Consider the following 27,880-nt stretch of genomic DNA (forward strand, 5'->3'; position numbering starts at 1 on the left):
ATGATAACGTCATTTTTTTTTTTGCTCTGAGCACACTGGCCCACATTAAAAATGAAATTGTGTTGCCTGCTCTCAAGAGAAAGTGTATATCTACCCAAACACATACATAACGCACACAAACACATTCTATATAGATATATAAATATATATCTACGCCATATATCTACATTTATCTACATCTATATATACACACATACATACATACATACACACACACACACGTCACCAGCTGTTGTGGCCCGTCAGCGGCCTGTGCAGCTAGTAGCTGATTCGGACAGCGAGGAGGCTGGTATGGTGTTGCGCCAGCAGCCTGTGCAGCTGGCGCTCGAGTCGGACAGTGAGGAGGCTGGAGAAGATGTGGTGCCAGAGGCGGGGATTCAGCCAGGGCCTTCAGAACCTCCAGAAGCTCCCATAAGTGAAGAGGAAGAGCCTCTTCTCGATGCACGGGCGCGCAGAGTTGCCAAAAGGCAGGAGTGGCTCCTCAGGAGGAGGTCTCCTCGAGAGTAAGGCTTGGGGCTAACTGGCCACTCCCTTAGCCTATTTAAGGAAGGACGACGACTGAGGCAATTTGCAGGGAACAACTTCGTTCAAATTCCTTCGCGTCTTGATTACAGAAAACGTTTGATTCGGCTCTTGTTTCTCTCGTCAGTTTTCCTGCAAATTGCTTCTGGGCATTCTGCCAACCACAGTAAGATTACGGTTATCTGAAATACTGTGCCTCAGAATTGAGTGATTATTCCTTGGATTCTTGTCGGCTGTTAATGAAGTTAAATTAACAGCGCTTGTTCAGAAGAGACCGATTTAAACTCTATTGTGTTCGAACAACTACTAAGAAAGCTCATGAGTAGTCCTTAATTAGCAAACTAAGGTTTGTACAGACTTTGTGTGTGCTGCATTCTATGGGGTCCGTAGCTGGGGCAGAACATCAGTATTACTGCTATTTCTTCCTCCAGTTTTAAAATTATGCCCATCTTCTAACCCAGCTCCCATGAATATATATTCAGCATATACATTGAATAAATAAGGGAAAAGTATACAGACAGGCCTCACTGAGCCGCTGCCTCAGATAGTGACTGTTTGTAGACGGTGACGAAAAACTTAACTTTTACAACTGGTCTTGCATTGATATCTGCAAAGTAAAAGAAACCCGAAGCCCTCTTTTAAGCAGACTTGCAGTTTCACTTAGCGGCTGCTTCACTTAACAATCAAATTGCAGTACATGTGGGTTTGCCGAATGTACAAATTCTGATCGCGTGAGCCTTCTAGACATGCTGCGACGGTCGTAAGTGCAAGGACTGATTGGAAAACAGTTTTTTTTTTTTTTTTTGCAGTGCTGTTGTTAACTTTGACCGGCTGCTAAATGAATGGTTGAAAGCAGAGAATACCTCTAGGTAAGTGAAGATTTTCACATGTTAAGTATGGTTAATTATCTAGGTGCATTACCGTACCTGGTTTTTCTTAATTGCACCTGTATAGCGACCAACTAAAAATCTGGCAAGGAACAGGTAGTCCTCAACTTAGAACCCCAATTGAGCCCAAAATTTATGTTGCTAAGTGAGAAATTGGTTAAGTGAATTTTGCCTCATTTTACGACTTTTCTTGCCACTTTGATAAGTGAATCACTGCAGTTGTTGTATTAGGAACACCGTCGTTAAAAGAACCTGGTTTCCCCATTGACTTTGCTTGTCAGGTCACAAAAGGGGACCACGTGACCTCGGGACACTGCAGCCGTCATAAAGGCGAGTCCATTGTCAACCATCTGAATGTAAATCACGTAACCACGAAGATGTTGCAATGGTCGTTAAGTGTGAAAAATGGTCATAAGTCACTTTTTTCCAGTGCTGTTGTTACTTCGAACGGTCACTGTTATAAGTAGAGGACAACCATTATTTATCAAACTTGGTTTCCAACTTTTCCAACAATTCTTGACATTCAATAACTCTTGCCAGAATAAATAGACAGCAAAGGGACTCTATTACTTCACAGAATTTCCCCTTGAGCAGTTTAACTTTCAAATCCTAATTTGGGGGAATTTGTGCAAAACCATTTCCTGCATTATGAAACATGGCCACCTCTCCCTGGATTGAAAAAAAATGCAAACTTCTTTTTCAGACAAATAAAAATGTAAATATGGGTGAAGGGAAGTCCTGGTTTACAAAACTGCAGAAGTATGTGCGGTGGCTTACTTAAAACAAAAACAAAAACAGGATGTTGAACGGTTTGAATATACAAATGCAGCTCGAATGTCTGCAATATGCTATATAAATAGTCCTCGACTTACAGCCATTCGTTTAGGGCAGGGGTCTGCAACCTTAAACACTCTAAGAGCCATTTGGACCCGTTTCCCACAGAAAAGAAAACACCGGGAGCCACAAAACCCTTCCCGCGCCTGACTATTTCCTGAGCGGCCACAAAACTAGCATATGTAATGGAATTAAACGTTCTTTTTTCTTCTGAAACTTTTCTTTTCTTGGATTTATCCATGGTTGGCCTACTGGGGGTTGAAAAGCTCAATAAATTGTGTGTCGGTGGGTGTCGCACATTGACAGTTGTAACGCATATTTTGAGCGACAGGGAGCCGCAGCAGAGGGGTGAAAGAGCCACATGCGGCTCCAGAGCCGCAGGTTGCTGACCCTTGGTTTAGGGACTGTTACGGCGGCACTGAAAAAAAGAAACTTAAGGACTCTTAAGGAGAAACGCGACCGAGCTGGAAATCAGGTTAGCAAAGAAATGCTTGGGGAAAGCAAGGGCATCCGGGCAGTGGTGGGTGGGGCAAGCTCCGCGGCACGTCACTGCAATGGAGAAATGGGAGTGGCCAGCGGGAGGAAAGGAGGAGGAGCAGGGAGAAGAAAGAGGGAAAGGGGGCTCCTCAGAACCAATTGTTAAATTATTTGAATCCCACCACTGGCCATAGATAACTCACCACTGTGGTTTATGAATTATGTTTTCGGGGTGGGACGTGCTTGGCTCTGTCAAGAGTTGGTAAATGGCAGTTGAAACAAGTATCGGTTGCATGAACTCAACCAACATAAAGTGGCTTATTTTACTTCTAATATCAAACAAACGTCCATGATTTTTTTAAGTTTCCTACTGAAACGGGAACAGACTTGTGGCTGAGATTTCAAGGAACAAGTCACTGTGAACTTGCTGATGGGGAAAAAATGGTTTAAAAAAAATATACAAGTGGAATACTTCTTTAGGGACCCATCAAAATACCGAAGAAAATTAAGAATGAAAGTACAGGATGAATCAGTGGTGGGTTCCTCCCGGTTCGGTCCAGCCGGTAGTGGTGACGATATGATGTCACCGAACCGGTTCTCCCTCCCCCCTGCCCTCCCAGCCCCCCACCCACCCACGTTATTCTTACCTTTTATTTGGTCCCACCCCCAATCTATTGCTGCCTCCTGAGTCCCAGCTGACGACTAGAGGGAAAAAAACTGTTTAAATTCTTGCCGTGGGGCTCCAAAGGGCCGCCCTACAGCTGATCAGTGTTAAAAGCAAACAAATGAGTCGGGTCGTAAGTGCGAGGACTGGTCGTAAGTGCGAGGACCTTCCAGAAATGACTCTGACCAGCTAGCCACGCCCACCTAGTCACGTGACCTCCAAGCCACACCCACAAAATAAGCCACGCCCACAGAACCGGTAGTAAAAAAATTTAGAACCCACCCCTGGGATGAATGCCCGTTTCCAAACACTTTGGGTGAATTTAAGTGACCATAACAAAGGTGGGGAAATATGGTCCTTTTATGACTTGTGGACTTCAACTCCCAGAATTCCTGAGGCCAGCTGGCTCAGGAATTCTGGGAGTTGAAGTCCACAAGTCACAAATAAAGCCGCCAGAGTTCCCCACCTTTCGACTATAGCAAAATGAAGTCTGAGGTTTCCCTACAAAATTACTATTCACGGATAAATCTGTACCGTTGGAAGATTCTTCCTCTCACCCATCCAAAATTTATCTATACAACAGCTTGTTGTCACGAACAAAATAAACAATCTGGAAATTAAACTGGGATGAATGAAATAACGACACATTTTTCACCCAATAACTTTTTTTTTTTTAATCAGCACGTGAAAGACGTTTGGCGAGCAGGCGTACTGGGAAGAACGGGAAGGAACTCTAGAAGGAATTCTCCATTTTGTCAAAGGCTCTATAATTTTGCTATAAATTTGCTATAATTCTAGATCTTAGCTTAGTTTTAAGCTAAATTAAGAATGAAGCTTTCCAGCATATTTTCTAGGCATCGCTCCTCCTTATTCATTTTTGGATGTTCTGCATATTTGAAAACTATTTCCCCCCCCCCTTCGCTCTTTCTGCTGGTTAATGACCGCAAGAAAGTTATTCGATTCGGAAGTCTGCATGTTTTAATTTTCCCAAACGCTACAGAACGTCGGAAAGAAATAAAGTAAGAAAGCTGGAACTTGGTTTGACTATCTGTCAGAAATAGAAAGAAAACGTTACTTTTTCTTTTTTAAAAAAAGGAACGATAATCGGTATGAGTCAACATATATACACAAGTAGTGTGAATGGACACACCCCGATTAACTCCTGAGGAGACAATGCGTTTGTGGGTGCACGCAACACACTGAATCAGTGTTTCTGTGCAACTTGTGGCTTTCAGTTCCCAGAATTTCCTAGCCAGCCTGCCTCTTGTTTCAAGAAAACTTCTTCATTAAGCAAAGGCAAGCAACTAAGCCTTCATGTCCCCGTCCCCCCCCCAAATTCTCAGTAGGATGGAATCTGGCCCTCTTGGGTGCCAGGTAGTCCTCACCTTATGACCGTTCGACCACAGGAATGCTGCAGCAGACTCATCCCAATCTATCATCCTTCATAACAGTCATTAAATCGAGGACTACCTGTCATTTAATGGCCAAGAACAACTTTCCAAATATCACACCTTAACCTTCCCTGCAGAAGAAGAAAAAACATCCACAAAAAACAGAACAAAGAAATTCTGTTTCCATCAACGTCAACGGATAAAATTCCAGACGGCAGCAATCCGAGTTACAGGGTTTTCCTGTAATAATCGAAGAACGAACTTCTATGCTGCTTCTTTCCAAGAAATGGAAAAGAAAGAACAAGGGTTCCCAAACAGTTTGGTGAAGTCCACCGCTTTTCCTTAAATTCCCTAAGCGGGCGTTAATTCCAGAAAAACGGAGCCGGACAACTGGACGCTCGTTTCTAAGGATTCAGCAATAACATCTTGCGTATCCAAAAGAACATCATGTTCAGAACATAGTGAAGATGTTACTGGCTTTTTTCTTTTCTAAGCCACATCAAAAAGATCTACCCACTGGAATCACGAAGGCGGTCACTCGTCCACGCCAGCCGGCATATTCTTTGCGATGTGCCCCTTTTTTTTTTTTTTTTTTAAAAATGAAAATCCTTTGAGATCCTGCAATTCCCTTGCCAACTATGTGGAAGCGAGCTTTCAGGATTTTGCGATGATGTCCAGATTTTTTGCATTTGTGGTGATATCTCAGAAAAGTCCTAGGTCTGATCTGCTTGGCTATTTTCGGGGGCGGGGGGGAATGAGGCCACTGAACTGACCGATCTAAAATAACCTGGATCGAAAGTCGTCATTAATGACTCAAAAGCAGACTACAGGAAATAAGCAAGGCGTGTTGTGAGGATAAGAGTTCAACACTGCGGGAAGCATCGCGCATCGGTGGCGGGAAGCGATCTAAAGGAAGCAAGTTCCCTAGTGCTTCCCTTCCGTGGAGGATCAAGCAACGGTAGGAAGAGACAGTGGCTGGGTGTGAATTTCAGTTGGTCAACAACCGATCAGTGACTCCGGTGCTTATTTCTTCTTATACAGCACATAAGCCACAAACGCCACAGAAAATGCCGCAAAAAGCATCCAAAAGTTGCCTGAAGTAGCCCATGTTTCACCCTCAACTTTCTTATCTGGGAGAGAAGGACCCGTCTGGTGGTTCTTGGCTTTGTTCTCCGGTTGACCGTCGGATGTTGAATCCGGGAAATCCCTCGGGGAAGGTCGCAAGGAGGCCCTATCCAAAGGAGCCTCTGTGAGATCCATACTTGGATTCTTCTCCACCAGCAGATGGTAACTCCTGAAGGACGTGTCTTCTTCACCAGCGTCAACCTCGGGTGGAAGAGTAGCGTCAACAGTACCGCTCGCCCAGTTTCTTCCCTGCGGGGTGGAATGGCCGACCGAGCTGCTTTCGCTGATCAAAATGGGGTCGCTGTCGCTCGTGCTCACCGAAATGGCGTCACTGTCGCTCATGCGTAATCTTTCTGACGACCCGGAATACATATCGTTGGTCTCTCCGGCATCGTCTGAGCTGAGCTTGCTGGGCTCTGCAGCAGGAACTGAAGACAGAATGCCCGGCTTGGAAGGTATATCGTTCTCACTACAGTAGCTGTGAAAGATGTGGCTGTCTCTCTTATCATCCCCAGCAGCCGAAGGCCGAGTCTCTATCCCCTAAAGGACACAGGACAAAGAGGTCAAATAAATGCCTGTGCTAGTAATTCTCTGTGGAGATTCTCCGTCATCCAAGTCATGGTTGTCCCAAAGGGCTTTGTTTTTCCTTGAAGACCTTTCGCTTCTCGTCCAAGAAACTTCTTTGGTTCTAACTCTGGAGTGTCAAACTCAAGGCCCGGGGGCCAGATGTGGTCAGATCCGGCCCACGGGATCGTCCTGGAAAATGTAAGGGGCCAGCCCACGTGGCTTCGGCCTGGTCTACCCAATGTAAAGAGGAAACATCAGGCCAGCGTGGCTTCGGTCCGGTCTAGCCGTGTGACTTTGGCCCGGTCTCCCCAATGCGAAGAGGAAACATGTCAGCAATTAGGGGAGTGGCGTCAAGGTGTCCACGCCCACCCCAGTTGGCCACACCCACTCAGTCAGCCATGCCCAGGGAGTGGCGTCAAGCTGGCCATGCCCAGCCGCCCCCCCCCAAAGTCAATCACAGCCCTGATGTGGCCCTCAATGAAATTGAGTTTGACACCTCTGTTCTAACTGAATGGTGAAGGATGGAAAGACGACCGCAAGGAATAGAAATCCTTCCATCCTCCACCGTTCATTCAGAACTGAAGAAGCTTCTTGGATGAGAAGCGAAACCTCTTCAAGGAAAAATAAAGATCAGTTGCCTTTGGAAGAAATATCTTTGGGACTGCCCGTGCTAATTCATCCACCTTGCAGGATTCCTGCAACAAGATAAGAGATTCTTTCATCAAGCTCCCAGAGGAAAAAGTGGGAGAGAAATCTAAGACCGTAAATAAATAAGGCTATCTTGAGGAAACGTCAGCGATGTTCTGGAATCGCCCGAGACAATGTTAAGCAGCACAATAGATGGGCCACAAATATTAACCAGTTTGGTCTAGTGGTTAAAATGCTGGTCTGGAAAGCAGGAGACGGGGAGTTCGAGTCCCGCCTCAAGCATGAAAGCAAGCTGGGTGACTTTGGGCCAATCACCAGGAAGCTGTGAGTTCTAATCCTAAATTAAGCATGAAAGCCATCTAGGTGACTTGGAGCCAATCACCAGGAGATGGGGAGTTCTAGTCCCGCCTTAGGCATGAAAGCCGTCTGGGTGATTTTGGGCCAATCATCAGGAGATGGTGAGTTCTACTCCAGCCTTAGGCATCAAAGCCGTCTGGGCGATTTTGCACTAACCATCGGGAGGCAGTGAATTTTAAGACCTGGTTTTACAATCGTCGTTAAGTGAATCACCACAGCTGTCGAGGGAATCATGCAACTGTTAAGTGGATTCGGCTTCCGCCATTGACTTTGGTTGTTGGAAGCTGGCTAGGAAGGTTGCAAACCTGTGTGACCTGAGAATACTACCGCCATTGCAAATATATGCTGGTGGCCAAGTGCCCAAATTTTGACCTCACAAAGGTGTTGCCACAGTTGCAAGGGCCACAACTAGTCATAATTCACATTTTTGTCAGAGCAGTTCTAACTCTGAGCCGTCACTAAACAAAGGATTGTGAGTCGAGGACTGCCCGTAGCTTCCTATATCCTGGTCTTGACCTTCCTACGGGTGTCCCCATATTGTTCCTGGGGCAGCCTCGGCTTCCATCGTTCCCCCATTTCTTCCTCCCAAACTTACCCGCTGCGGCAAGATACCCGCGCCGGTGATTTCTCTCAAAGATCTTTCCTCTTCCACAGGAAGCTTAAAGTCATCTGAGGGTTTATCGCTTCCGGCAGCTGAAACCTCCTGATGAGGCTTTGGTGTCTTTGTTTCTATGGAAGAAGAACCATCCGAATCCGAAGGTGGAAGACGAATCGGATGTATAGGCCCAGGGTTGGGGACCGGAAGCAGAGGCTTAGTTCCCATTTGTGTAAAGGGCAGCTGGGCATCGTTCGCCGGAGCTCGACGAGATGAAGGATCCATAAAGAGCTGCGTCTGATTTTCTGGCGACCCATGGGAAGCTGCACAGAAACAATATCGACACAGTTTATTTACACACCAGTGACACGCTGCAAGTCGTGCATTTTCTGAGCATTCAACAGCCCCCCCTCCTCCTGTAGAGTGTAACACTAAACACCGGACGTGAAGACCTGGTAGCGCAGCAGACTAAAGAACTGTTATTAACATCAGCTGCCTGCAATTACTGCAAGTTCAAATCTCACCAGGCTCAAGGTTGACTCAGCCTTCCATCCTTTCTAAGGTAGGTAAAATGAGGACCCAGATTGTGGGGGCAATAAGCTGACTTTGTATAAAATATACAAAAGTATGAAGGATATTGCTTAACGCATTGTAAGCCGCCCTGAGTCTCCGGAGAAGGGTGGCATATTAGCACAAATCACCACAGGTTATAATCCTCGACTTAACAACTCTTCGTTTAGCGGCCGTTGAAACTTACAACAGACTGGAAAAAATGACTGAGGACCGTTTTCACACAACCATTGCAACCTCCCCAGGGTCACATGATCAAAATCAGAGCACTTGGCAACTCGGCATGGATTTATGACGATTGAAGCATCCTGGGATCACGTGATCCCCATTTGCGACCTTCCCAGCTACCTTCCGACAATAGGGGAAGCTGGGTTTTGCTTAACGATCGCCTGATTTGCTTAACAACTGCAGCGATGCGCATAACCACCATGGAATAAAAAGTCGTAAAACTGGACACGACTTCCTTAAGCCACGCTTGGTTTAGGAACCAAAATTCTGGTCTTAACTATAGTCGTAAACTGAGGACTATCTGACACATCTTGCAAACATGTAGGCCAGGTGTCCCCAATCCCCGGTCTGTGTCTGACTACCTGTTTGAAACCGGGCTGCATAAGCGGTGGGTGAGGGCATGTGCTTACCGCTCACACAAATGGAGTTGCATGCATTCACCCATGCCCACCTGCCACTTACATGGAACTATCCCCGCTACCCCCTCCCCGCGGGCCGCCAAGCCAAAAAGGTTGAGGACCGTTGATACAGGCCCGTGATGGCGAACCTATGGCACCCGTCCCACAGGTGGCACAGAGAGCCTCTATGCGGGTACACTAGCCGTCGCATCAGTCCAGCTCCACCGTGCATATGCGTGTACCTCCCGCCAACCAGCTGGTTATCGGGTCTCTGCCGCGCATGCGTAGAGGGTGGGACGCATGAAGGACGTGCGCACATGCACGGGGGGGGGTTTGAGGGTATGCATGAAGCTTTCAAGGTCCAAAATGGGGCACGGGGGGCCTCATGCTCCACCCCCGCACTTCATTTTGGCTTCCAGGTTGGTGCAGGAGGCTTTCCAGGCCCAAAGTGGGTCATGGGGGGCACGCGGCCCCCCCCTTGCTCTGTTTTGGCTTCCAAAACGGATTGCAGGGGGGCAGGGTGCATGCATGGGGGGGCACTTTAGGGGTTCCCTTTGGAGTTTGCACCCAGTTTTTCACCTGGGGGATTTTTCTTTTTTTTCTATTATTTTTTTTTCTTTTTTTTTATTGAAAAAGTTTTTCAAATGGATTTTTCCCCCCCTCCTCCCTAACCCCCCCTCCCCCTCCCCTCCCCCCATGGCTTCTCCAAAATAAAACCCAAATTAATAACAGATTATATAATACTTTACCATCCTTTTTACTCCACCCCCATATGCTGACCCTTTCTTTCTAACAATATTATTATATCCCCCTTATACTATACATTTCAAAGCAACATTCAGCTGTAAAATTATATAATAAATCCTAATTTAGCAATTTCAACTCATAATCTATCCATTTCCTCCTCCCCCATGCATATATCTCTTAATTCAAATCTTTTACGTATATTAATATAACATAACATCCCTTTTCCTAAACTAAACAATCAGTAAGATAACCTATCTCCACCCACTTTCCTACAGGTCTACCATACATAATATTTTCGATATTTTTATTCTTCTGCCCACACCACTAAAAAATATTTCCATATATAAATAAAATTCTCAAATGACTTTAAGCTTGTAATCCATATGATATCTTCTGTAATGTCTTTCAACTGGATTGTTAATACCTGGGGGATTTTTCCTCGGGGAATCCAGGCAACTTTGTAGACTGTCCACAACTGGCGGATTTTCCCGCTTTTGATCCCCTCGGAGAACATGGACCTTCCGTTCGGCTGCCGAATCCTCTCTTGGACCGCCCAAAGCCAACGAGATGCTATCGCTCGAATAATAATCCTCTTCTGGCTGATTACTAGACGCGCCGGTGGGCAACGCTGAACCTGTCCCGCTATCCTCTGGGTGGTGTGCGTTCCCAAAACACCCGTTTTTCACCGTCACCGGGCGGTGCTGGCGTCCATCCCAGTTCTGCTCCACGTTACCGTCAGCCGAGGTTGAAATTGTTTGGGAGGGAAGCGGTCTCTCTTCCACGGGGCACAGGACTGACGCAGATCCTATGACAGGATCTGGATCTGGAGACTCAATCCCTCTGTCTCGTCCGACGGCTGCTCCGATGTTAGATGCTGAACTGACGTTAGAAGTGGAGGAGGAACCTGGCTCTGCTCCTTTGTCTGTGGTCTGCAAAAAAGGAGGAAATTATTTCTGATTTTAAGTTAATTTTATACAGTTTATATATTGATTATATTGTACGTTGCCCAGAGAGTTGGGGGCAGTGGTGGTATTTATCCGGTTCTATCCTGTTCTGGTAAACTGGTAGCGGCGGCTGCGGGAGGCTCCACCCACCCGCCCAGATGTCATCATGTCCCGTTTTTTACGCTCTGGGCATGCGCGGAGGTGGCGCATCCAGGCGATGTCAGCGCGCACACGCACTCACATTGGCAAACCAGGAGTGAAAGTAGGTGAATACCACCCCTAGTTCAGGAGTGAAATGCTACCGGTTCGGATCGGCCGAACCAGTAGCGACGGCCGCAGGTGGTTCGGAGAACTGGTAGCGGCGGCAGCACAAGGCTCCGCCCACCCACCCGGTCGTTGTTAATTTCTGATTTTAACCAGGAAGTAACCTTTTTACCTTCTGCACATGCGCAGAAGGATTTGCGCATGCGCAGAGGGTCCAAGCACGCACATGCACTTGTAGCGCATGAACTTCCGAACCGGTAGGGAAGGTAAGTAGATTTCACCCCTGCCCTGGTTGGGGGCTGCTGCTATAAAGGAGGAAACCCACCAGCCTGGGATGATAGGATTGCTGTCTCACACACTACCGGGATTGTGGCACAGAACTGGCAATGAGAGCCAGTTTGATCTACTGATTAAAGCACTATGCCTGAAAGTAGGAGACGGTGAGTTCTAGTCCTGCCTTAGACTTCAAAGATGGCTGAGTGACTTTGAGCCAATCACCAGGAGACGGTGAGTTCTAGTCCCGCCTTAGACTTCAAAGATGGCTGAGTGACTTTGAGCCAATCACCAGGAGACGGTGAGTTCTAGTCCCGCCTTAGACTTCAAAGATGGCTGAGTGACTTTGAGCCAATCACCAGGAGACGGTGAGTTCTAGTCCCGCCTTAGACTTCAAAGATGGCTGAGTGACTTTGAGCCAATCACCAGGAGACGGTGAGTTCTAGTCCCGCCTTAGACTTCAAAGATGGCTGAGTGACTTTGAGCCAATCACCAGGAGACGGTGAGTTCTAGTCCCGCCTTAGACTTCAAAGATGGCTGAGTGACTTTGAGCCAATCACCAGGAGACGGTGAGTTCTAGTCCCGCCTTAGACTTCAAAGATGGCTGAGTGACTTTGAGCCAATCACCAGGAGACGGTGAGTTCTAGTCCCGCCTTAGACTTCAAAGATGGCTGAGTGACTTTGAGCCAATCACCAGGAGACGGTGAGTTCTAGTCCCACCTTAGACTTCAAAGATGGCTGAGTGACTTTGAGCCAATCACCAGGAGACGGTGAGTTCTAGTCCCACCTTAGACTTCAAAGATGGCTGAGTGACTTTGAACCAATCACCAGGAGATGGTGAGTTCTAGTCCTGCCTTAGACTTCAAAGATGGCTGAGTGACTTTGAGCCAATCACCAGGAGACGGTGAGTTCTAGTCCCGCCTTAGACTTCAAAGATGGCTGAGTGACTTTGAGCCAATCACCAGGAGACGGTAAGTTCTAGTCCCGCCTTAGACTTCAAAGATGGCTGAGTGACTTTGAACCAATCACCAGGAAATGGTGAGTTCTAGTCCCGCCTTAGACTTCAAAAATGACTGAGTGACTTTGAACCAATCACCAGGAGACGGTGAGTTCTAGTCCCACCTTAAGACATCAAAGATGGCTGAGTGACTTTGAGCCAATCACCAGGAGACTGCGAGTTCTAGTCCCGCCGTAGCCATGAAAGCTGGTTGGTTGACTCTGGACCAGTTCCTTCCTCTCAGCCCAACCCGCCCCACAGGGTCATTGTGGGGAAAGCAAGGCGGGGGGGGGGAAGAGGTTGTATTGGATATGTTCATTGGCTTGAATTATTTGTAAAAATAATAAGGCAGGATAAAAACAATACAAAATAAAGTAATAATGTAAAATAATAATATAATAGTATAGTACCATGATGGCGAACCTATGGCACCGGTACCACGGCTGGCATGTGGAGCCATATCAGTGGGCACACAAGTGTTGCACTAGCTCAGCTCCAGTGCGTATGCGCGTGCCAGCCAGTTGATTTTCAAGCCTTCCAGGCTCACCGGAAATTGGGAAACAGGCTGTTTTCGGCCTCTGGAGGGCCTCCGAGGGGGGGAGGAAGGCCCTTTTCACCCTCCCCAGGCTCCTAGAAAGCCTCTGGACCCTGGGGAGGGCGAAAAACGGGCCTTCCGGTCCCACCAGAAGTCGGGAAACAGGCTGTTTCCTGCCTCCAGAGGGCCTTCAGAGGGGTGCAGAAGGCCGTTTTCGCCCTCCCCAGGTTCCAAGAAAGCCTCTGGAGCATGAGGAGGGCGAAAAAACGGGCCTACCATGCCATCGCGTGCCAAAAGTGGGGGTTGTGCGGGGCAGGGGATGGTGGTTGCGTGTGCATGCATGGGAGGACGGGGCACATTGAATTACGGGTGTGGGCACATGCGCACGCGACCCCCCCACGTTTCCCCCACTTTTGGCACGTAACAACAAAAGGGTTAGCTATCACTGGTATAATACATAATATGATATATAATGATGTAATATACAGTATATGATATATAATAATATATGTATAATATAATATGTATAATAAAGTTAAAGGTTCCCCTCGCACATATGTGCTAATCGTTCCCGACTCTAGGGGGCGGTGTTCATCTCTGTTTCAAAGCCGAAGAGCCAGCGCTGTCCGAAGACGTCTCCGTGGTCATGTGGCCGGCATGACTCAACGCCAAAGGCACACGGAACGCTGTTCCCTTCCCACCAAAGGGGGTCCCTATTTTTCTACTTGCATTTTTTACCTGCTTTCGAACTGCTAGGTTGGCAGAAGCTGGGACAAGCAATGGGAACTCACCCCATTAACACAGCACCAGGGATTCGAACCGCTGAACTGCCAACCTTTCGATCAACAAGCTCAGCGTCTTAGGCACTGAGCCATCGTGTCCCTTTAAAATAAATATGCAGGGGTGAAATGCAACCCGATCCAGTAGCGATGGAGGCGGGTGGTTCGGAGAACCGGTAGCAAAAATCCCTGCCCCCCCCCCATGCCCAGCTGAGCCGCGCAATCATCAGAGGCTTTTTTATTTTTATTTTTAAAAGCATTTTTTCTACAACCTCTTTGGCGAAGAAGTTGTAAAAAAATGCTTTGAAAAGGCTCTGATTTTATTTTATTTTATTTATTTTAATTTGATTTATATGCCGCCCTTCTCCGGAGACTCAGGGCGGCTTACAATGCGTTAAGCAATAGCCTTCATTCTTTTGTATATTTTATACAAAGTCAGTTATAATATAATATAAAAAGTCAGTTATAATATAATATAATATAATATAATATAATATAATATAATATAATATAATATAATATAATATAATATAATAATATAATATAATATAATATAATATAATATAATATAATATAATATAATATTATAATATAATATAATATAATATAATATAATATAATATAATATAATATAATATAATATAATATAATATAATAATCTGACTGAAGGAGCTAGCGTTCACCTGGCATTTAAAAAAAAGAAAAGCTGGACAGTCATCTCAAGCAAGATGAGCAGCAAATAAATTTCATACATACATACATGCATGCATGCATGCATGGATACATACCTTGGGATGTACCGCTAACCTGCTCTTTTCAGCCGGATGGCTGTTTTCTTGAACGGGAGTCCGGTAATCTCCCGCATCCTGGGGGGGCGGATTGGCAGATGAAGAGGCCAATCGCGGGGGAGACGAGGGAAGGGCTTGGTTTTCGGTTAAGTACTGTCCAGGAGGGCTCTGCTCATTGGCATCAGGCCGGAGAGGCGGAGCCGAAGGCCGATTGGCAGCTGGGGGTGCCGAAGCTGCTGGAGGGGTCCTTGGGGCTGCGGGAAGACGTCGTTGCACGCAGGCGGACGTTACATGTGGGGGAGAGAGAGAGAAGGAAAGGATGCAGGGTCAGCCCTACCAGGAAGGCCAGACAGGAAATTAGGCCACCAGGGGACCTAATTCTACTTTACAGACAGTCCTCGACTTACCACCGCCCGTTTACTGACCGTTCGAAATTACAACCGAACCAGAAAAAAAGTGGCTTAATATTGTTTTTCACACTTACGACCGTTGCGCCAACCCCAACGGTCACGTGATTCGAATTCGGACGCTTGGCAATCGGCTCACATTTAGGATGATCGCAGCGTCCCTGGCTGACGTTCACCCCCTTTTGCGACCTCCTGACGAGCTAAGTCAATGGGGAAGCCGGGTCTCCCTTAACAACCGTGTTCCTCATTTTTAACAACGGCAGCGATTTGCTTAACAACGGTGGGAAGAAAGGCCGCAAAGCGGGGCATTTCTGTTCAAACGTCTGTTGCTAAGCAAGATAGTTGTTAATCCCGCTTAGCAGCAGAAATAATGGGCCTCAGCTGTGGTCGTAAATCGAGGACTACCTGTAGTGTAAAACTAGATTAGCAGAATTTTGCAAGTACAATTCTCCCTTCTCATTTAGAAACTCAAGAAACTCAGGAGAGTCTCTTTCCCCATCCATTATCCCGCTCAGGGCTACGCTGCCTCTTATTTGACTGTTGCCTATTTGTGTCTCTTAGTTGTGTCTCGCGAAATCTTTCCCACGTACAGGCAGTCCTCGACTTACAACCAGCCGTTGAGCCCACAAGCTCCCCAAAACTTGGCAACTTTTTCAGACTTGTGGACTTCCAACTCCCAGAATTCCACAGCCAGCCCAGGCTTATGACACGAGACGGAAGTTGGAAGTCCACAAGAATTCCAGTTGCCAAGTTTGGAGAGCCCTGATTTAGGCGTTTGTTCCAAGTTACGACGGCGTTGAAAAAAGTGACACGACGGGTCCTCGCCGTTTCCAACCATTTGTGGAATCGTGGCGGTCGCGTGATCAAAATTCAGAAGTTTGGCAACTGGCATTCTTTTATGACGGTCGCCACATGCCGGGGTCATGTGGTCTCCTTTTGCGACCTTCAATGGGGGGGAGCCAGATTCATTTAACAACTCGTTGATTCTCTAAGGGGAGAATCTCTCTAAGGAGAGAACCAACCTAAAACGAAGGAGAAATTTCCTGACACTCCTTAACCAACGGAACAGCTGGCCACCAGAAGTTGTGCGTGCTCCATCACTGGAGGTTTTCAAGGAGATGTTGGACAGCCATTTGTCTGAAATGGCCGAGGGTCTCCTGCTTGAGAAGGGGGTTGGACTAGAAGACCTCAAAGGTCCCTTCCAACTCTGTTATTCTTAACAACCGTGGCCAAATATAGATAGATAGATAGATAGATAGATTGTAAAACGGGGGTAGCAACTCACTTTTTTTTTTTTTTTAATTTGATTTATATGCCGCCCTTCTCCGGAGACTCAGGGCGGCTTACAATGCGTTAAGCAATAGCCTTCATACTTTTGTATATTTATACAAAGTCAGCTTATTGCCTCCACAAACTGGGTCCTCATTTCACCTACCTTAGAAAGGATGGAAGGCTGAGTCAACCTTGAGCCTGGTAAGATTCGAACCTGCAGAAATTGCAGGCAGCTGTGTTAATAACAGGGTGCATTAAACCACTGTACTTAACGACTGCCTCACTTAGCCATGGAAATTCCGCTCCCAACTGCGGTCGTAAGTCGAGGACTACCTGTATCACAGTGTCGGCTACCAGAAAAGACAAATATTTTAGGGACGAACAAATTCACACTCGACCCAAGGCCTTGGTTCGTTTACTTGAGACCTCCAAAGTCCTCCCGGACCTTCTTTTTTTTGGGGGGGGGGAAGTGAGAGGGGGGGGCTTTGGAGGCCCCAAGGGCGCCAACCTTTTCCAAAGCCGTCTTTTACGCCCCCGAGGAGCCAAAAACAATCTGCGAGAGAGAGAGAGAGAAAAAAGAAAAGAAAGAAAAGCATCTTACGAAGGAGTTTGCTGTGATACAGGCTTTCCAGCTCGTCAGCTAAGTCGCCCATGTTCTGTTCGCGGAGCGCGTCCACGAAGGGCGGCACCCAGCCTTGCCTGCAGCACAAGTGTTGAAAGAAGACGAAGATGGTTTCGTTGTTTCCTTCGTTGGTGTAGGACGCTCTGATCTTTTGCTACGAAAAAGGAGGAGGAGGAGAAGAAAAAAAGTTGTAAAAAAAGGAAAAGCTCTCTCCTCCCCTGCGCCCCCCCCCCCACCTTCCCGGTCCGGTCCGGTTGCGCCATCTTTGTCCCTTAGCCGAGGAAGGGGCAGCGTTTGTCCGAAGATGCTCCCGGGATCATGTAGAGCAGGGGGTTCCAACTTTGGCAACTTTAAGACTTGTGGGCTTCAATTCCCAGAGTTCTCCTTTCTCGTGGCTAGAAGTGATTAGAAGGCAGTATTGCAGCTTAAGTCTGCTGACTGCCAGCAGTTCGATCCTTTCCTTTCCTTTCCTTCTTCTTTCTCTCTTCCTTTCCTTTCCTTCTTCCTTCTCTCTTCCTTTCCTTTCCTTTCCTTTCCTTTCCCTTCCTTACCTTTACCTTTACCTTTACCTCCCTTCCCTTCCCTTATATATTTATTTATTTATTTATTTTTCCTTTCCCCTTTCCTTTTCTTTCCTTCCCTTCTTCCTTCTCTCTTCCTTTCCTTTCCTTTCCTTCTTCTTTCTCTCGTCCTTTCCTTTCCTTCTTCCTTCTCTCTTCCTTTCCTTTCCTTTCCCCTTTCCTTTTCTTTCCTTCCCTTCTTCCTTCTCTCTTCCTTTCCTTTCCTTTCCTTTCCTTTTCTTTCCCTTCCTTACCTTTACCTTTACCTCCCTTCCCTTCCCTTCCCTTATATATTTATTTATTTATTTAGTTAGTTCAATTTATATGCCGCCTTTCTCCGGAAACTCAGGGCGCCTTCTCTTCTCTTCCCTTCCCTTCTCTTCCCCTCTTAATTCTCATTCTCCTTCCTGGTGGCACAGTGGTTAGAATTCAATAATGTAGGCTAATTCTGGCGACTGTCAGCAGTTCGATTCTAACCGGCTCAAGGTTGACTCAGCCTTCCATCCTTCCGAGGTGGGTAAAATGAGGACTCAGATTGTTGGGGGCAAGAGACTGACTCTGTAAACTGCTTAGAGAGGGCTGTAAAGCACTGTAAAGTGGCATATAAGTCTAAGTGCTATTCCTTCCTTCCTCCCTTCCTTCCCTCCCAGTGCTTAGAATGCAGCATTGCAGGCAAACTCTGCCCACAGCCAGCAGTTCAATCCTGACCGGCTCAAGGTTGACACAGCCTTCCATCCTTCCGAGGTGGGTAAAATGAGGACCCAGATTGTTGGGAGACAAGAGGCTGACTCTGTAAACCGCTTAGAGGGGGCCACAGAGCACTATGAAGCGGTATATAAGTCTAAGTGCAATTGCTATCAATTCAAAAATGTTTTACCAGCAGCTCCAAATTTTACACCATTGTGTGTTAAAATATCCGTGTAATTACCCGGTCTGTCTCGGTGAGACACGGCAAGTGGATCATTTGGCTCACTTGGACGCGATGGAACATGGCTAGGTTGCGATTAATATATTTCTTCACCTCATCTTGAGCCAGTTGTCTTCCCTGGACAGGCATCTCCAGTTAGTGGCTAGGAAAAAAAGAAGAGGAACAGCTGAATCTACACGACAGGCAGTCCTCGGCTTACAACAGTTCATCCAGTGACCGTTCGAACTTACAACGGGCAATGAAAGAAAATGACTTAGGACCGTTTTTCACACTTGCGGCCGTTGTAGCATCTCCAAGGTCTCAGGATCAAAATCCGGACGCTTAGCAACTGGCCCACAGTTCCTGAGTCATGTGATCAGCTCTCACCACAGTCGTGAAGTGAATCACTGCAGTCGTTAAAAGTTATAATACGGTCATTAAGTGAATTTGGCTTTTCCCCATTGACTTTGCTCGTCGCAAAAGATGGTCCACAGGACCCCGGGATAAATAGAGGCCAGTTGCCAAGCATCTGAATTTTCATCACGTGACCATGGGGATGCCGCAATGGTCATAGGTGTGAAAAATGGTCGTAAGTCATTTTTTTCAGTACCCTTATAACTCTGACCGCTCACTGAACGAATAAGTCGATAAGTCGAAAATTGCCTGTATTTGAAATACAACATTTATTTATTTATTTATTTATTTATTTATTTATTTATTTATTTATAATCAAATTTCTATACCGCCCTACTCCCGAAGGACTCAGGGCGGTGAACAGCCAAGATAAAATACAGATAATACAAATATTAAAAATCCCTTAAAATTATTAAATATTTTGGCCGAAACACAGATTAAAACACCCAATTTATAAAGCCACAAATTAAAAATTTAAAAAAATTAAAAGAGGGGAGTTAGGCCAGGCCAGTTTGCTGAAATAGAAAAGTTTTGAGAGCACGGCGAAACGTGCGCAGGTCCGGAATCTTCCGTATCTCTGGGGGGAGCTCGTTCCAGATAGTAGGTGCCCCCACAGAGAAGGCTCTCCCCCTGGGGGCCGCCAGTCGACACTGTTTGGCGACGGCACCCTGAGGAGCCCCTCTCTATGGGAGCGTACTGGTCGGTGAGAGGCTGTTGGTAGCAGAAGGCGGTCTCGTAAATACCCCGGTCCTAAGCCATGGAGCGCTCTAAAGGTGGTAACCAAAACCTTGAAGCACACCCGGAAGACCACCGGGAGCCAGTGCAGCTCGCGCAGGAGGGGGGTCACATGGGAGCGCCACGTCGCTCCCATAACCACCCGCGCGGCTGCATTCTGGACCAGCTGGAGCCTCCGGGTGCTCCTCAAGGGGAGCCCCATGTAGAGAGCATTGCAGTAGACATGATTTTGAACCCTTAGATTATGTGCACTTTGTACCTCTGGTTATTGCAGAATTGTCTTTACATTAGAAATAGAGTTGGAAGGGACCTTGGAGGTCTTCTAGTCCAACCCCCTGCCTAGGCAGGAAACCCTACACTACTTCAGACAAATGGTTATCCAACCGCTTCTTAAAAACTTCCAGTGTTGGAGCATTCACAACTTCTAGTGGCAACTTGTTCCACTGATCAATTGTCCTAACTGTCAGGAAATTCCTCCTCAGTTCTAAGTTGCTTCTCTCCTTGATTAGTTTCCACCCGTTGCTTCTTGTCCTGCCTTCAGATGCTTTGGAGAATAGCTTGACTCCCTCTTCTTTGGGGCAGCCCCTGAGATATTGGAACACTGCTATCATGCCTAGTCCTTCTCTTCATTAAACTAGACATACCCAGTTCCTGCAACCGTTCTTCATATGTTTTAGCCTCCAGTCCCCTAATCCGCTTCGTTGCTCTTCTCTGCACTCTTTCTAGAGTCTCCACATCTTTTTTCCATTGTGGTGATCAAAACTGAATGCAGGATTCCAAGTGTGACCTTACCATCAAATGGCATTAACACTTCTCGTGATCTTGATTCTATCCCTCTGTTTATGCAGCCCAGAACTGTGTTGGCTTTTTTGGCAGCTGCTGCACACGGCTGGCTCATATCTAAATGGTTGTCCACTAGGACTCCAAGATCCCTATCACAGTTACTACTATTGAGCAAGGTACCACCTATGTTGTACCTGTGCATTTTGTTTTTCTTGCCTAAATGTAGAACCTAACTTTTTTCTCCATTGAATAATATTATTGTCCTCGCTGTGTAATGAAACTGCTCTAAGTAACCGATAAGGAACGCCAGACTTCCCAGGAAAGGAATCTGAAGGTCATTTCAATTGCCGCTTCAAAGGGCATTCCGATGCCGGCTGTTTGCACACTTGCGTTGCCAATACACAAATAGCAACTGACTGGGCATCCTACAAAGATGTCATATCTCAAGGCTAAGGGCCATCTGAAAAACGCCCCTCTGTTGGTATCTCTTCGCTATTTGGGCTGTCCACAAATCTGGTTGCAAAGGGGTCTCCAACTTTCAGACTTGTGGACTTCCCACAATTTCTCAGGAGGAATTCTGGGAGTTGGTCCACAAATCTTTAAAAAGTTGCCAAGGTTGGAGAGACCCCTGTGCAATCAATTTTATGGGCAGCCCGGAACTACAGAAATCTCCAACTTTTAAGACTTGTGGATTTCAACTCCTGGAATTCCCCAGCCAGCCATCATTTCAGTTCTGTCCGTGTAGGTAAGCTTTTCCAGAGAAAAACACCCAAGGATTAATTTCCAGACAGGGTGGATAAAAATCAATGATTTTTTTAAAAAAAAAATCAAAAAAATCAGATTTTTTTTATTTAAATCGGATTTTTTTGATTTAAATTGGATTTTTTTGATTTTTATTGAATTTATTTTAATAAAAAACTTTGGGGGTAAAAATCTACCGTAAGATAGTTTTCTATTTAAGATACATAAATAATTTAGTTTATTCAGCATGGAATGGAGCTTAGTTATGTAGCATGAGGCTGTATATTCTGCAACACGGGGACTATCGGTGAGTCAACAGCGGGTCAAAGGAGTAGCAGAGATGACAGTTGCTCTTTAAAAATTATGATTTAAATCGAGTTGGTTTAAATCAAGCCTTTTTACTAGTGATTTAAATCATGATTTAAATTGTGATTTAAATCAACTCGATTTAAATCAAATCCACCCAGTTTCCAGATTATGCAGGATTCGACAAACAGCAAAGTAGACTAGCGCCCAGCTCCGAATTTCAAATTTGTTAGTGCTTAATAGGGGTCTTGAGAGGGGCTTAAACCCCCATTATGGCTCAGTTACCGGTACTTCTACCAAAAAGGCAGGACTTGTAAATAGTTTGTAGAAAGATCTTTGGGCAGATACAAAAAAAAACAAAAACGTGTAAGAGATCATAAAGGAGAGCCAATTTGGATTGGTGGTTAAGGCCCTAGGCCAGGGGTGTCAAACTCGAGGCCCGGCGGCCAGATCCAGCCTACGGGGTGCTTAGATCTGGCCCATGGGGCTACCCTGGAAACAACGAAGGGGTTGCCCACAGTGCCTCTGCCAGAAAAAACAGAGCTCGCGAGGTCCGATGTTGAGCTGGGCATGCCCACCCTTGCCACACCCATCCCGGCCCGAGGTCAAACACCACCTTGATGTGGCCCTCAATGGAATCGAGTTTGACACCCCTGCTCTAGGCTGCAAACCGGGAGAAAGTGAGTTCTAGTTTCTGCTTTAGGAAGGAAAGACGGCTGGGTGACTTTGGGCCAATCACCAGGAGACAGTGAGTTCTAGTCCCACCTCAGACATGAAAGTCTACTGGGTGGCTATGGGCCAATCGCCAGGAGATAGTGAGTTCTAGTCCCCCTCAGACATGAAAGTCTACTGGGTGCCTATGGGCCAATCGCCAGGAGATAGTGAGTTCTAGTCCCCCTCAGACATGAAAGTCTACTGGGTGGCTGTGGGCCAGTCGCCAGGAGACAGTGAGTTCTAGTCCCACCTCAGACATGAAAGTCTACTGGGTGGCTGTGGGCCAATCGCCAGGAGACAGTGAGTTCTAGTCCCACCTCAGACATGAAAGTCTACTGGGTGGCTGTGGGCCAATCGCCAGGAGATAGTGAGTTCTAGTCCCACCTCAGACATGAAAGTCTACTGGGTGGCTATGGGACAATCGCCAGGAGATAGTGAGTTCTAGTCCCACCTCAGACATGAAAGTCTACTGGGTGGTTATGGGACAATCGCCAGGAGATAGTGAGTTCTAGTCCCACCTCAGACATGAAAATCTACTGGGTGGCTATGGGCCAATCGCCAGGAGATAGTGAGTTCTAGTCCCACCTCAGACATGAAAGTCTACTGGGTGGCTGTGGGCCAATCGCCAGGAGATAGTGAGTTCTAGTCCCACCTCAGACATGAAAATCTACTGGGTGGCTATGGGCCAATCGCCAGGAGATAGTGAGTTCTAGTCCCACCTCAGACATGAAAGTCTACTGGGTGGCTGTCGGCCAATCGCCAGGAGATAGTGAGTTCTAGTCCCACCTCAGACATGAAAGTCTACTGGGTGGCTATGGGCCAATCGCCAGGAGACAGTGAATTCTAGTCCCACCTCAGACATGAAAGTCTACTGGGTGGCTGTGGGCCAATCGCCAGGAGATAGTGAGTTCTAGTCCCACCTCAGACATGAAAGTCTACTGGGTGGCTATGGGCCAATCGCCAGAAGTGAGTTCTAGTCCTGTCTTAGGCCTGAAAACCAGCTAAACAACTTGGTCAATTACTCTCTCTCAACCCACTTTACAGGATTATTATTGTGGGGAAGTTAGGAGGAAGGAGAGGTATTAGTTATGTTCGCTTCCTTGAGTTGTTTATAAAAACAATAATAAAGGAGAGATATAAACTAACTAAATAAATGGATATACTGAATGTCTGGGACAACCACACAGAAAGATTAAGTGCAGGTTTCTCTCCCGTTCACCCTGTTATTCAATGTCTATTTTTATGAAGTGGAAAATCATCTCAGGGGAAAGTGAATAACTCTGTTCAGGTTGCAAGATTTATTTGTTAACAAGACAAAGATAAAATCTGCCCAGTCTCGATTTATTTACTTGGGTTTATATCTACCTCCCGGAGATGAGATGCAAACTGCACTTCAAAATCTCAATCACACTCAAATTCAAACGTTCTTATTTTATAAAACGTTGGAGAAATACAATTTAGAATCTGAGCAGGTCAAAAAGCCTGCAGGATTTGAGATGCAGCCTGAGAAATGCAAAAATTAAGAATTCGATTGAAAGAACAACCCAAAATGTACTGTTTACAACCACAACGGAGCCCAACATTTATGTTGCTAAGCGAGACGGTTGATAAGTCAACTTGGCCCTATTTCATGACCTTCCTTGCCACAGTTGTTAAGTGAATCACTCCAATTGTTAAGTTAGTAAGACAGCTGGTTAAGAGTGAATCTGGCTTTCCCCCTTGACTTTCCTTGTCAGAAGGTCGCAAAAGCGATCCCAGGACACAATAACTGTCATAAGTATGAGTCAATTGCCAAGCATCTGAATTTTGACAACATGACCAAGGAGATGCTACAAAGGTTTAAGTGTGAAAAATGGTCATAAGTCAGTTTTTTTTCAGTGCGGTTGTAACTTTGACCAGTCAGTAAATGATCTGTTGTTGAGTTGAGGACTACCTGCATTCCAAATATTATGATCAGAGAAAACTGGGTGGGTTTTTTTTTTATTGTGCATATATTACTCCAGTCTTGTGCATTAAAATTCTCTTTTAAGAATTGCTGGAAATCTAATCAGCTGCTTGGATTGTCTTTTTTTGTTAATATTTGCCAGCTGAAAAACTCCAACCTTCCCCTGAGCAGCAGAAAAAAAGCTTCCATTTTCTGGATGCTTAAGGATTGATCAGAAATTTCTCCTTTTTTTTAATAAAAAGTTTTTTTTATTTTATACACAAACACAAACATACAATGTATTTTTGCTGAACGGAGTATTTGGCCGGTTAACAAATTTAAACAGTTTTTAGTCCTTTCAACTAAAATTACAATTTCTATATTTCCTTTTTTTTTTGCCATAATATTTATTTTCATCTATTTTTTTACCAATATTAACCTTCATTTTCATCTCCAATTTTAACCAAATTCCATTTTTCCCTTCTATTTTATATTAAATCCCTTCCCATTATCATCTATTTTTATATCCATCATCAAATTAATTAATTTTGTGGTGTTAGTTATTCAATTCTTATAGTAATAGTAAACCCACTTATTTTACGACATACATTTCCTTAAAGTCCAACATTTTAATATAAATCAATTAATTATGCAGATATCTTTTTCATTTATATATTCAAACAAGAGAAAAAAAATGTAAATGTGGATATTCCAATTCGTTCCATTTTCATACATCAAATAACTTCCCCATATGTTCCTCCAAATCACATCTTGATCATTTCTACTTTCACCACGATATGCAATTAAAGATATTTCATTTATTACACTTTCCTTAGTTGAATTTAAAAATATTCTAGCTATTTATCCATATGCATAGGAGACAGAAAGAGATGCATAGGAGAGAAAGGAAAAGGAAGGAAAAGAGAAAGAAAAACAGAGGCAGAGATACACAGGGAGGAAAGAAAGGAAGAGAGAAAGAAAGAGACAGAGAAAGGAAGGAAGGGAGAAAGAGAGAGAAAAACACTGAGGGGCAAATGACATGGGTTTTGTAATTTGTTAACAAACTTTTATTTTGTATTTTAATTTGATTTCTTTTCTCTCTTTTAAAAGGATGTTCAGGTTTATCAGCTTTTAACAAGCTCCAGATAAAAAAAAGTTTGTTAGTACAAATTGGGACAATCTGTACTGGTTTATCTCTTTCGTGAACTCCAGCCAACCTTTTTCCTTACAATTTATGCTCCTTCTGCCATCAGACCTCGTTTTAATGAATACGTGTGCTGTGGTATTATGGGATGCAAATATGTAACATGTTTGACTACATGTAGCTGGTTTCCTATGCAAAGGAAGGAGTGGTTACTTTTATCCTGTCCAATCAACTTTCCTCTTTCAGTTCTCTTTGTTATGTTAACTATAAAGGGGGAGGTAAGCTAAGGATCTGGGTTCCCTCTTTGCATGAGAGGAATCCCTTTTGCCTGAATATTCTGATAAATTGTAATAAAATGATTTTCCCGTCTCAGTTTGTCTCATTGGAAAATATGCATGCCAAGGCAGAAGCCTGAAAAAGCCATTTTTGGCCTTCACAGAGAAAAGAGACAGAAAGAGAGAGATAGGGAAGGAAAGTAGGAAAGGAAACAGACCAAGAGACATAGGAAGGAAGGAAGGAAGGAAGGAAGGAAGGAAGGAAGGAAGGGAAAAACAGACAGGCAGAAAGAGAGAGATAGGGAGGAAAGAAAGGAAGAGAGAAAGAGAAAGAAGAGAAGGAAAGGTAGAAAGAAAGAGATAGGGAGGGAAGAAAAGGAAAGAGAAAGGGACAGAAAAACAGGCAGAAAAAGAGAGATAGGGAGGAAAGGTAGGAAGGAAGAAAGAGAAGGAAAGAAAGAAAGAGATAGGGAGGAAAGAAAGGGAAAGAGAAAGGAAGAAAGATTAAAAAACAGGCAGAGGCAGAAAGGAGATAGGGAGGAAAGGAAGGAAGAAAGAAAGAAGGAAGCGAAGGAAAGGAAGAAAGAAAGAAAGAGATAGGGAAGAAAGAAAGGGAAAGAAAAGAAGAAAGATAAAAAACAGAGGCATGGGCAGAAAGAAATAGGGAAAAAAGGAAGAAAGAGAAAGGAAGGAAGGGACAGAAATACAGACGGAAGAAAGAAAGGAAGAGAGAAAAAGAAAAGAGAAAAACATTGGGAGGAAAGAAAGGAAGAGAAAGAGACAGAAAAAGAGAAAGAGGAAGGAAGAGGAAAGGGAAAGTTCTTGTTGCTGGGATAATAGGAGGAGGAAAGAGTTCTTGGATTGTCTACCAGCTGAGTTACTTATTTTAAAAAAAGTTACAAAGGCAGGATACAAAAACCTCATTGATACATTTTTGTAAAAAAGATCAGTTGAGCCTCAAATCGTGGGTTGTTGGTTTTTTTTAAACCCTGGTCTCCCAACTGATATGGGGGAGACCGGACTTCGGAGGGAGCCCATTTCTAGACTTTGGGCAGCGCTGGCAAACCTTCCTCCTCCTCCTCCTCTCGGCCTTCGCAAACCTCGCGCTTCCTCTCCAGCGATGACCTTGACCACTAAAAGCCAGCAGCGAAAGGAAGGAAGGAAGGAAGGAGGGAGAGAAAGATAGAGACAGAGAGGAAGGAAGGAAGGAAGGAAGGAAGGAAAGAGGGAGAGAAAGATAGGAAGGAAGGAAGGAAAGAAAGAGGGAGAGAAAGATAGGAAGGAAGGAAGGAAGAGGAAGGAAGGAAGGAAAGGGGGAGAGAAAGATAGAGACAGAGAGGAAGGAAGGAAAGAAAGAGGGAAAGATAGAAAGGAAGGAAGAGGAAGGAAGGAAGGAAAGAGGGAGAGAAAGATAGAGGAAGGAAGGAAGGAAGAGGAAGGAAGGAAGGAAGAGGAAGGAAGGAGGGAGGGAGGGAGAGAAAGATAGAGACAGAGAGGAAGGAAAGAAGGAAGGAAGGAGGGAAAGAAAGAAAGAAAGAAAAGAAAGAAAGAAGAGAAAAGAAACAAGACAACTTCTCTCCAGCTTGTCTCGGGGACTTTCCTGGACTTCGGTCCTTCAGCTAGACCCCCCCCCCCAAAAAAACTAGCCAGGATGGCTCCCTGCCCCAATCCTGGTTAAGTTGCAACTCGCCATAAAGGAACCCATAAAATCGGAAGCATTAAACCCAGATCAGTGGGCAATCAAACGGGGGGGGGGAGGGGAGACTTTCCAAGGCCGGAAGTCAAGCTCTTAAACCAGCAAATCAGGGTCGATGTCTTAGGAGTTTAGGAGTTGGGTCCCACGTGCAAAAAAACAAACAAACAACCCTCTTCTTTGCAAAAGGATCGACTCCGATCCTGCCATTCCTGGTGTCGTTTTAAAGTCTCTGTATCGGCTCACATGTGGGCCTCGCCTTCAGCCACGCGTGGAGGGGAGGCCGTCGGAGTGGGGGGCGGCCGATGCGTGTTTTAAAGGAACCCGCGCCAAGCGATTCATTCCAATCGAGCCGAGTGGATCGAGGGCAGCACCCCTCAAGGCGCAAATTATACACGCGCGCACGCATCCGATCGTGTCTCCCTTTTCCCCCCCCCCCCTTCACACGCAACGCTGAACACGGGACTGCTACGCCCAATCTTGCAGGCGCCCGCCAAAGGAAGCAACCTAGGCGGTGGCATGAAGGCAAAGCGGGGTTATTCCGGGGTAACCTTTTTGCAACTTTTTTTTATATATATATATATTTTGCAAGCGGTGGAAGAAGCGGCCGCAGCTGGATCGGCGCCTTTCCTCGCGCTCTCTTGCCTTTCTTTCTTTCTTTCTTTCTTTCTTTCTTTCTTTCTTTCTTTCTTTCTTTCTTTCTTTTTTTACCTGGTTTAACGGGAGGCCCGGGGCGACTGCGGGGTTTTTAGGCCGGCGGCTCCTTTCCTTGCAAAGCGGCGAAAGTCTTGCC

General features: G+C 45.6%; 1 protein-coding gene across 1 annotated transcript; it reads right to left on the minus strand.

Moving 5' to 3' along the window:
* Positions 1-4,294: 4,294 nt before the first annotated feature.
* MAVS (mitochondrial antiviral signaling protein) lies at positions 4,295-27,880 on the minus strand. Its single transcript, XM_070948185.1, has 7 exons — positions 27,799-27,880; positions 18,380-18,521; positions 16,871-17,045; positions 14,591-14,844; positions 10,435-10,939; positions 8,068-8,390; positions 4,295-6,440 (listed from the first exon to the last, which is right to left on the minus strand). The coding sequence occupies exons 2-7, from the start codon at positions 18,506-18,508 to the stop codon at positions 5,799-5,801; spliced, it is 2,028 nt and encodes a 675-aa protein (XP_070804286.1). The 5' UTR covers positions 18,509-18,521; positions 27,799-27,880; the 3' UTR covers positions 4,295-5,798.

This window comes from Pituophis catenifer, unplaced genomic scaffold, assembly GCF_029215685.1.
Source record: "Pituophis catenifer annectens isolate HBS135680 unplaced genomic scaffold, rPitCat1.0.hap2 SCAF_8, whole genome shotgun sequence".
In the NCBI taxonomy this organism is placed as follows: domain Eukaryota; kingdom Metazoa; phylum Chordata; class Lepidosauria; order Squamata; family Colubridae; genus Pituophis; species Pituophis catenifer.

Coding starts and splice junctions, on each gene's coding strand:
- MAVS (XM_070948185.1), bottom strand. CDS start 18,508: ATGCCTGTCCAGGGAAGACAACTGGCTCAAGATGAGGTGAAGAAATAT. Junction 10,940..14,590: donor GGTTAGCGGTACATCCCAAG/GTATGTATCCAT, acceptor CCTTTTTTGCAG/ACCACAGACAAAGGAGCAGA. Junction 8,391..10,434: donor CCCGAGGAAAAATCCCCCAG/GTATTAACAATC, acceptor GTTTCTGTGCAG/CTTCCCATGGGTCGCCAGAA.